This window comes from Pygoscelis adeliae, unplaced genomic scaffold (genome assembly GCF_000699105.1).
Source record: "Pygoscelis adeliae isolate BGI_AS28 unplaced genomic scaffold, ASM69910v1 Scaffold168, whole genome shotgun sequence".
Taxonomy (NCBI): domain Eukaryota; kingdom Metazoa; phylum Chordata; class Aves; order Sphenisciformes; family Spheniscidae; genus Pygoscelis; species Pygoscelis adeliae.
This window is the reverse complement of record NW_008825566.1, coordinates 208510-219679: the sequence shown is the minus strand read 5'-3', so window position 1 is coordinate 219679 and position 11170 is coordinate 208510. Positions and strand designations below refer to the sequence as shown.

The following is an 11170-nucleotide window of genomic DNA, read 5'->3' as shown; positions in this document are numbered from 1 at the left end:
TACCTCAAGTGCTCAGTAACAGCTAAACAATCAAATTGAAAAACATCTTTATGCCACTAGATGAACCTTTGGTGTATCTGCCACATTTGATACAAGGCATGGCTCTGCTTCTCCCTTCCATGTCTCAAAAAATATACCGAAAAAGATACAGAGATAAATAAAAAGGATGACCAAAGGTTATAGAGAAATAACTAAGTACACTAGGACTCAACAGGTTGGAAAAGATACAACTAAATCTGAGTATATTACAAGTCCATAAAACCAGAGAGGGTGAACAGTGATTTAGTTTTTCATTTTTTTCTTAGAAGTAGGGACATCATTTGAAACAAATGAAAAATGAAAACACATAAGTAATGGAGGTGGCTCTTCTGATAGTCAAGTTTATGACAGGTTGGGCATACAGATCGAGTCATACAACTTTGGAAGTGAGACAAGTCTCAGGGCTTTACTGAAAATGTGTACTCTTTTAAAAATAATAGAATTTAGGAACCTGCGAATTTTTAAGTGGGAAATGTGGCAGGCATGGCGGGCAACGCTACAGTAATAAATCCATTTTGAAGTGAAGGAACACTTCTGGTTTTGTGTTCATTCCCTTCCTTCAGAATTTCTCAGTCTATGATCAATCAGTACGATAAACCAGCAAGGTGTTAGATGCTACTTGCTGCGTGTTTTGCAGTGAAATATAACCCTAGCAAAATCCTTGCTTTGGCCCCCTTTTTCACTTACTTCAATTGCTGTGGCTGTTTTGATGTTGCCCTGCCCTTGATTTGCTCTCCAGCTAGAGCATTCTTGTTCGGTACTTGCCTGCTGACAGATGAAAGCAGGTAAAATCTTCAGTTCCCATGTGGTCTGCTGCCGTCCTGTGCTTCTGCATAAGCAACACATTCTCTGGCAGAAGAGCAGGCTGGGTGGTAACTCACCATCGTTCTCAGGAGCCAATGTCCCAAGGTTTCACCTAGCACCCCTTATTTTGTGGGTAACAGAGGCACAGTGACTGCCTGCATACTGTTTCGTGAAATCTGACCTTGCACAGCATACTTGCCCAGTTTGCTGGGTTTTAAAGGGAAAGGAGAGCTAAATAAAACAAACTTGAAAAATTATTGTGTTTTTGCAAGTGTAGGAATTCTTACCCATATGATGAAGGTATCCATATTCTATGGCCATCCTCTCCAAGCGTCTTTTCACAGTGCAGAATGTCAAAAATAATAAATCACAGAAAGAAACATTATGCAAGGAAAATATCCAAATCATATGTAGCCTCCCCACTCATTGAATTGCGCTATTTTGTTTATAAATGCAAAAGTGTCTACTCTGCATCTGTTGTAATGACGTACTGTCTCCACTTACTATTTCCAGCAGAAAGGGAAATTGTGAGTTACGATCTTTCTTCCCTAATCTCTGGTTCTACTTACCCAAAAGAAAGGTGATATATTTTGCTGCTTTGGTACATCTACCAGATAGCAAAAAGCTCCTCAAAGATGCAAACACTATCAGTGTTTTTCAGGCAAAAGAGGATTAATTGCACCAGGAAGCATTGCTCTTGAAGACACAACTGAACTCTTTATTCATCTACTTTTGAGAGCACAAGCATCTCCAGAGCATGGACTTGTTTTGGGTAAAAAAGATCAGTTCATGCTGTATTCTGAACAGACCCCAACTGCAAATCAAATGAACTGACAAAACCGAACTGTCTCAAGTGCCAGTTCAGCTCTGGAGTGATTTTTTTTTTTTTGTCTTAAGTACTATTAATAATACCAAGGTTTCTTAACCTTAAAAAAAAAAAACCAAAACAAACCACCACAAACACCAACCAACCAATCAACAATCCCCCAAACCCAAACCCAACACGATAACATTTGCTAGTGTATATTGGTCACTCCCAGAGCCTCAAATGTTATTCTACCATACAGAAGATACTAAAAGGTTGGCACTGGGATACACATACCCTTGTTATGTGCCACCTCTTCACTGTTGGTTTTTTTTTTTCTTAAACTTTATTTTATTTGGACCATACACTAATATAGGCTGATCATTTTGGATGTATATACTGTTTCTTATAGATGAAAGTTCTGAATACTGAGTAAATCAGGAGTAGTCCTGGCTGCAAGAAAAACATTTATCATGGATTTGTAATGCCAGCAAAACAGAAAATGGACAGATCAATAACACTCATTAGAGCTTTATCTACAGCTCAGCTCTAAAGTGACACTAAACACAAACTTTTCATGATCCTGAGGGAGAATGGACAGAAAATCTAGCATTGAACTTACTAACCTGAGAACAATACATGCAGACAGACCAAAATGCTCCATCGTAAAGTACAGAAATATCTTCTACAGAACAATCCAAGGTTTTCTTGCTGGAGGTATACCTTGTGGTTTGCCTACATCTACTGATTTCCAGTTACATTACCTTTTTTAAATTTCTCCTTTCTTTTCTCTGCAATTCCAATATACCTTGCTTTACTAGTCTAGGGCTTTTGGGACTGCTAACATAAGAGAACAGAATTAAGGCAATATGGCTGAATGATATAAATTTGAATTTGATATGTATGCCAGATACATGGATAAGATAACCTTCCGTAAAACACTGATGGACAGCTAGGACCAGCAAGTACAAAAAGTAAGTTAACAATCTGAAGAATTAAAGCATTGCTAAAAATCTTGTTAAGAATCCTATGTAAGGTGGGAACTAAGGCTAACATCTGAACAATTTTCACAGTCAGTAAAAGCTGATACAACAAAGCAGGTCTCAAGTCAAAGACGATGCTAATAAAGACTCAATTTTGGTTCCACAGATGTCATCACCTGTTTCTAAACCCTGAAGTCTAGGAAAGAACTCAGTAATACAAATTTGTAATGAAATAGCTACTTCAAGCTTTTAACCGACTCTTCTTCCTTCTTTATGATTTAGGCTGACATTTAGGTAAAAGGAGGATTTTCAGAAACTACTGTCTCAATGATAGTCAGCTTGTTACTATACTGCATAATGAAGGGGCTGGCTATCCCAAATAGCAGAAAGCTCAGGTAAGAGTGTTATTACTGAAGCACAGAGCGACCGCACCTGAACTGGATCCCTCTGTTGCCAAATTTTGACTGAATATTACCAGTGTTAATGGAATCCATCACCAGTCTCTGTACCGTAGGCATGGTACAGACAGCTAAATCACCTATAAACTGCAGTCACTGCACTAGAATTATTTTTGTGTTCTTCTTTTGGGTTTTGTTTGTTTTGAGGAGGAAAGGCTATGGGGGACCCAATACCTACAAGAAGGTTATCAAGATGATGGAGCCAGGCTCTTCACAGAGTGCATGGTGGGAGGATGAGAGACAACTGGAAGAAGCTGAAATGAGACAGGTTTAAACAAGAGGACATGCGTAAAAAGCTTTTCAACATGGGGACAGCCAAGCAGTGGGACATCCATCCTTGGAGGTTTTCAAGACCCAACTGAATACAGCCCTGAGCAACCTGCTCCAACAATAAAGGAACCCTGCCTTGAGGAGGAGGTTAGATTACATTGCCTGTAGAGATTGCTTCCAACCTGTATTGTCCTATGGATCCTATCGTGTGTAAAGTTTCTGTACATTATTACATCAAAATTAGATCTGAACACAAGATTAGGCAAAAGAGTTAGAGATTAATTTTAAAAACAAATTCCTATGAACACATGGAAACATCAAAACCTTCTGGTAATGCAGTGTAATAGACAGTCCCCTTGTTGAAAAAAACTCAGAAAACAATCAGAAATACTTTGCCTTTTTATGACAGAAAGGCATTTGGAAATAAACATTCCTATGTAATTTTTCAGAACTCAGAAAAAATATAAGTAAAATACTTTGAAAGTGCATTCACAAAAGGTATCAAAAATGATTAGGATTTGAGATGGGGCTTCCCAAACTGTGGAGAAAAATACCTCAAAGCCTAGAACTGTCTGCAAGCACAGAGAAGTTCAGCTTGTCCTTATTAATAAACATCACTGAGGAGAGACAGGAATTTGAGAAAAAGTGGCTGAAGAAAGAAAATATTTATCTATCTAAAAGGAGGAAAAAAGTGACTACGATAAATGCAAAATATTTTACTTATTGCAAACAAAAGCTGTGGTAACAACATTGCACAATACCAAATTTCAAGGTTTTGAAATTCTCAGAAATTATTCTTCATTGTGATTTTTTTTTTTTTTTGCTCCATATATCTTTATAATTATATTTTTACATCAGTTGTACATTGTGACAAGAGTAAATTACTTACAGAAATTAAGACAAATTGTATATAACCTGCCAGCTTACTAATGTTTCATTTATATGTCACGGAGTGTAACCATTTAACACTTTTCTCTGATCTGAAAAGGATTATCAGATTCAATGCTTTGCTAGCCATATAACAGAATGGTATGGTCTGCACCAACAATTTTTTTAAACAATTAGAAGTATATAGGAATTCACTGTAAGTGTGCTGTTTGTATTTTCTGCAAAACATAAGCAACAACTAACTTTGTTACTTCACTAGAACAATTTCTCCCTTTTGTGTAAGATCTCCAGCAAAAAGGCAGACAAATGCATAAATCCAACATTTTTAGATCCAATGCTGAATAGCCTGGAGGGCAGTAGTAAAAGTCCTGAGTGCAGGATGAGTCCCTCGATGAGACATCAAGAGGGACCCAGCCTCTGCATAGAACCCTGCTTCTTTAAGTTGTTTTGCTATTTCCTCTACATCCCAGCCTCCTCCTCCCTGGTTAGCCAGTAAGTGGTCGATAAGACGAGGATAGAAGGCAGTAGATACGCACTTCACCACTAACTTGGCATTGAGGAGCAAGGAAAGTATTTCAGCATCACAAATGGAATCATCAACCTAAAAAGAAAGGAAAATCCAAAGTAATTAATTACCAGATATATCCATGAACTAGAACATGTCATGACTGTTCTAACTGCACAGATCTTGAAAGTGAGATGAGTATTCTATATGGATTAACAACAGGGATACACACTTTGCATACGTCAGAACATGTAAAGGTATGTCTTTAACAGTCTCTATCACATTAATAAAAATATTTGACCTGCACGAAGTTAAGGAATAAGGATGCTTAACAACCTGGCTAGGATTACATGAACAGCTTTATAGATTTTTCACAGGTTCTCAGCCCCAGTACAGAACAGACCACACCATTTACCTCCGTATCAAGAATGACACCCTGGGGAATGTCAGAGCAGAGTATATTAAATTTTGGTCGCTTTATATTAATATAATATGTTATATTCCACATATTAATATGATATGCAACATTTGCAGACTCAACCAGATTTTCCAGAGTTTCAGCACTCACAGCAAGGATGAGATTTTCAGAAGAATACAACTTATATTTTAAAAGATTTGGAGAACAGAGCTGCTACTTCTGAGAGACACCCTGGACTCCTCAGAAAAATGTGGTTACTTGATACATGAGAGCAGATATTCTTTTGAAAATCTTGTCTATAGCTTTACAAATAACACTACATAATACTTTAAATTCTATTTCAGTTCATTTGGACATGTCTTTCCTGGGTTTCTTGAAATACAGTGTTGTCTTAATCAGCTTAGGTGTCTTACCACTTCAAGAAGTGCAATAAAACAAATACAATATAACCAAAAAAGGGCCGAAGGAGGGGTAGCCAATAGTCAGTTTTCAATGACTGCATCTTATCAAGTTACAAATAAACTAATCAAATTATGTTACATTTACAAAACAACCTCTCGGTTTAAAAAAAAAAAAAAAAAAAAAAAAAAATCTATCTGATTAGCCTCTGTTTCATTTTCTGTAAAAATGATGTACTATCTTACATGGTTGGTACCAGTGTACCAGCAAGTACCAGTGATTTTGTACCCTTGAAGACCAACTCAACTGCTACACAGGACCACAGGATATAACTACTGTATACTGAGAGATTTGGCACTGACACTTGACAGTTGAAATTAAGCAATTTTTAATCTAATTAGCATCACAGAACTTTTAAGCCTGATTCTTTTCAGGACAGTATTTAAAATTTCCTTGTCTCTCTGTTTTAGTTCAAGCTAAAACAGTGCATAGCTTTGCTTCCTCATGTTCACGTGCAGTGGGCTGCATCCACCCCTTGCCCCAGTGTTGTCACCATGAGCACACTGCAACAGCCACTTCTTGCTTATAACCCAATTCTCTGTCCCATGAAGTTTCCACAACCACTTCTCAGTAACATGTAATAGTGTCAATTTGTAGTTGTGGGGTTTTTTTTAATTATTATTTTTTTCCAGAAAGACTGAACAGAAGTATGATCTATTAGTCCAGAAAACCAAATGTACTGGTAAAAAAATCTTACCTGCTCAGACAAATACACTGTCAGAGATCATGCACACCATTTAACATGGACCATCTACTGTGGGAGATTACTCTCTCCAGTTTCCCTATAAAGGCAGTCATCCCAGAAACAGGATCCTCAAAGCATAAATCAGAACAAGTATATAATTTTCTCTTGAATGCATGGAATTGCAAGACTCCCAAGGTTTGGCATCTTATTTGGAGAAATCAGTATTACGTTTGCATGTAGAGGAACACAGAGAGTTCATGAGGAACTACCAGGTAGCTCCTTGCATTGAAGTGGATGAGAAATTTGCAACTAGCTTCAGGAGAAAGAACTTCCTTTGAAGTAACAACAAATTCTTTTAGAAGGAAGTTCTTTATTGTATCTAAATAGTTTTAGACTAATGAATATAAGTTTCGCTTCTGTGAAAGAGCTGAAAAGTCAGCATGATGACTGAAAGCATACATGTGATAAGCAACAGAGTAATTTGTTGGACTGTTTTGGAAAAGATGCACTCTACACAACATAAAACATAATTAAAAAAGGAAAAAGACAAAACGTGAAATATTGTAGCATGAAAAGCTGTTATACCTCCTTTTACCACTTTCAATTTACTATTAATAACACATGATCATTGCTTTCAATTTACTATTGTCACTTCCTTTGGAACTTCAGAAGCTTTCCAGAAAAACAGAATGGCTTTATCGTGTTAACCAGGAAGAGTCTGCTGTTTCACCCTCATGCTACTTCTTCCATTACTTCATTTAGATATTTGTGTTCTTCTTTCCATTGAAACCTTAAAAATAAACTTGATTTCCTCCAAGTCTTTCATCATTTTCATAATTAATTACATAAACCTCTTATGGATTACAAAGCTAATGCAATAGTGTGTAGCAGTTATAGGTCCAGTTTACAAAACAATTCTAAGAAGGGTAGGGATGTCCAATCTTTAAGTTGCCCACTTTAAGTCTTTAATCATTTAATAATTCCTCTAAATTGTCATATGTTAATTACTGACATGTTTTCCTGTTGGAGACAGGTTGATTGTTAAATAAAATTCGTAGTGTTGGCATCTTGTAGCATACCACGCAGCATACTAAGCCATTATCCAAACAGCTCTCATCCTTTCTGAAATGGGAGGCTGGAGGGATATCCTGCCCCACCTCTGAGCTCCCTGTGCTCTATTCTTGACCTGTATGTAGGATGCAACTTTACACAGGGCTTCAGTGTTTGGTTTTGTGTTCACAAAACACAAACAGTAATTACACTAATGAGATTATCAGCAGATGGGAGGTTTGATTTAAATTAGGTATTTAGGCTATTATTCAGTTAATGAAAAGTCCTATAGATTAGTGTGATTTCATATGCCCAAAACCTACAAATTGGAGAGACAAGTCTGAAAGTAAAAGACCCTTTCTAGCATAAAACCATTAAACATCTGAGCTATACTATGGGGATGAAGATGCCCGCACGCAACACAGAAGCAGAGCAACCTGTCTGTACTCATGCATAAATGAGATCATTGTGCCTTTACACAGGACAAAAGAGCACACAAAAGGCTCTTGGTTGTGTCATCCTTAAGCTCAAATAGTCCAGTAGGTTTAAATTGATTAACATTTCTCATTTTCTGACTTCAAGGCTGTCTGAAGACCTGGTCAGAAAGAGGAAACCTTTGTAATGTAATTGTCTCCAGGCAACTGGATGGAGACACAAGATGGCAACTAGACCCTGTGAACACATTTCACACAGCTAGGGCCACTATCTATTCTGCAACTCTGTTAAATCTAAGCAGAGTCTAACAGGTGTGGGAGAAGCAGAACACAGAAGCAGAAGGTTTAATGAGAAATTTGTATAAAAATAGGCAGTTGAGAAAGACAGATTAACTATTTTTGCAACTCCAGATCATGCCAACATTTTGGGTATCAATTGCATACGGAGAAACAGTCATTAGTTTAAATAAAAACAAAAGCACACACAAATTCCTTAGCAACACCTACGCAGATTGTCAATAATGGGGCTACATCTGGCTTGCAACCAGTCACCAGCGGTGTTCCTCAGGGCTCAACTCTAGGGCCAATCCTGTTCAATATATTTATCAACAATCTCGATGCAGGAGTTGAATGCACCATTACCAAGTTTGCTGATGATACCAAACTGGGAGATGCTGTTGACTCTCTTGAGAGACAAGAGGCCTTGCAGAGCGATCTAGATACATTGGAGCATTGGGCTACGATTAATAGGATGAAATTTAACAAGTCCAAATGCTGGATTCTGCACCTAGGATGGAGTAATGCTGGGCACAAGCATAAATTGGGAGAGGAGTGGCTGGAGAGCAGCCCTGCAGAAAGGGATCTGGGGGTGCTGGCTGACAGCAGGCTCAATACGAGTCAGCAGTGTGCCCTGGCAGCCAAGGGGGCAAACCACATCCTGGGGTGCATCAAACACAGTATAACCAGCCGGTCAAGAGAGGTGATTATCCCACTGTATTTAGTGTTGGTGCAGCCTCACCTTGAGTACTGTGTGCCGTTCTGGGCCCCACAATTTAAGAAGGATGTGAAGGTCCTTGAATGGGTCCAGAGGAGGGCAACAAAGCTGGTGAAAGGGCTGGAAGGAATGTCCTGTGAGGAGCGGCTAAGGACTTTGGGTTTGTCTAGTTTGGAGAAAAGGAGGCTGAGGGGCCTCATTGCTCTCTCCAGCTTCCTGAGGAGGGGAAGTGGAGAGGGAGGTGCTGGTATCCAGTGATAGGACACGTGGGAATGGTTCAAAGCTGCGCCAGGGGAAGTTTAGACTGGACATTAGGAAGCATTTCTTTACTGAGAGGGTGGTCAAACACTGGAACAGGCTTCCTGGAGGGGTGGTCGATACCCCAATCCTGTCAGTATTTAAGAGGCATTTGGACAATGCCCTTAATAACATGCTTTAACTTTTGGTCGGCCCTGAAGTGGTCAGGCAGTTGGACTAGATGATCATTGTAGGTCACTTCCAACTGAAATAGTCTATTCTATTCTAATAAATTAATGTATATTTCAAAACCTTAATTAACATAGTTTTATTTAAGCATCGCTGCTCAGTGTATAAGCTGTAACAAGCATTAAAGCAAAAAATTACTAAAAAAAATAAAGGTAAACACACAAAGCATATACTTAAAAGTAAAAATACACCAGAGAGAGTATAATATGGTTCCTGTACAAGAAATGACTCAGCAAAACTAGGACTCCCCAATCTATAAAAAAGGCAGCTTAGAGGGTATAGAGCAGACAGCAACATCATTAGAGTATACAGGGATTGATTAAACACATTCTGTCATAAAAAAAGAATTATGAAGCATCAAATGACTCTAGTAGGATCAGATTCAGAGTAAATAAAAGGAAAGTTGCTTTTTACACTGTTGAACTCTTTGGCAAATCATACTGCAGAATGTAAAAGCTCATCCAAGTTTAAGGAGAAAAACTGGACAAAATGGAGGAAGAAAACCACCAGCAGTTACTTAGTACACAAATACATACAGCTGAAAATGACTGGCAGTTGGGAGAGCAGTATCTCAGAAAAAGAGCCTATATATTTGCCCTACTCTTACTCTTGGCTAGACTTGTAATTCTTCCCTCCGTTGGAGCCAGAATACTGTTCCAGATGGACTTTTGATCCTCAAAATTTTACCTTTTAAAAATATTAATTCAAAACAACCTTAAGGGTTATTTTTGTTTGTCAATTATTTCAATCATATTTGAAACGTTGTTTAAATTAGTATAGATTGGCTGCAAGTATATACTTCTAGCATGCATACCAAATATTATCCTACAGTAATAACAGACTCTCTAAATGGCATTATATTTTCTTTTTCAAATCACTCTTTTGACAAGACTTGTAAACGAGAGACTAAAAACCGATTAAGATAATTACTAAAAAGCAACCTTACCATCCCAGTTTTAAAAAGCTGCTGCTTCTGGGTGGACAGCAGAGGTAGGATCTTATTAATGTGTCACTTCTGATCTGCCTGCATATGCAGAGCCCTTACTACCCCAAGGTCCTAACTAGGTCTTCAAACACTGGTTCCAGCAAAGTTTATTGCTGATCCCAGAAACACTGTTCCAGTGATACGGGATGCACCTGACTGCAGTTTAAGCAAGTCTCAGAGGTGCAGGTATCTTCTGCACAAATGAATACACAACTACTTTCCATATCGTGTGAACATGTGAATACACTATAAACCACGGTGACAACAAACTCTGAGTATATACAATGGAGAAAAGCCATTATGCCTATCTAGACTTCCATGTTGAGGGTGCTAAATTTTTCATTAGTGTAAAACCTGTTACTTCTGGAAGGCTTAAATGGGAGAATACTTTTTCATATTCATCTCTCCTTCAGTAGGATTTGACAGTGCAGATTTAGTGTGGTGCCCATACACAATGTGCACGTATACAACTAAAAGAATTAGCGGGGATAATTATGCTAAGGAGAGGAAATCCTGACTTTTTTTTTCTCGACTTACATACATATTTAGGTATAGGCTGAAATCTACTTTCAGGATGTAGGCATTCAAGTGGTATCTCTGATGACTAGCTCACTCCTTTAGACTGTGATGATCAATACCTTTCCCTGCTAGATACATGCATATTCATCTAGAAAGCGAGACAGAATAGAAACAGAATTGCAAGAGATGCACTCAGAATTTCCACTGAAGCAGTGCTACAGCACTCTGCTTCAAACAGGGCTTGTGCATTTTATCAAATGTCTCTTTAATGCGGAATTTATAAATGGATCTGTATCTATGGATGGAAAACCACATCTCAGCAAGGTTCCCCTCAACACATACAGAACTGAGGACCCACTTGCACTCTGTATCCATGTATCCACTCTTT

General features: G+C 38.2%; 1 protein-coding gene across 1 annotated transcript in view; it reads right to left on the bottom strand.

The window, feature by feature from the left end:
- Positions 1-3944: 3944 nt before the first annotated feature.
- The window catches only part of NBAS (neuroblastoma amplified sequence), a 209704-nt gene continuing 202478 nt past the window's right edge, over positions 3945-11170 (bottom strand). Inside the window, exon 51 of the mRNA XM_009332472.1 lies at positions 3945-4848. Within this exon, the coding sequence (XP_009330747.1) occupies positions 4573-4848 (276 nt within the window). The 3' untranslated portion in view covers positions 3945-4572. The remainder of the gene's footprint in view (positions 4849-11170) is intronic.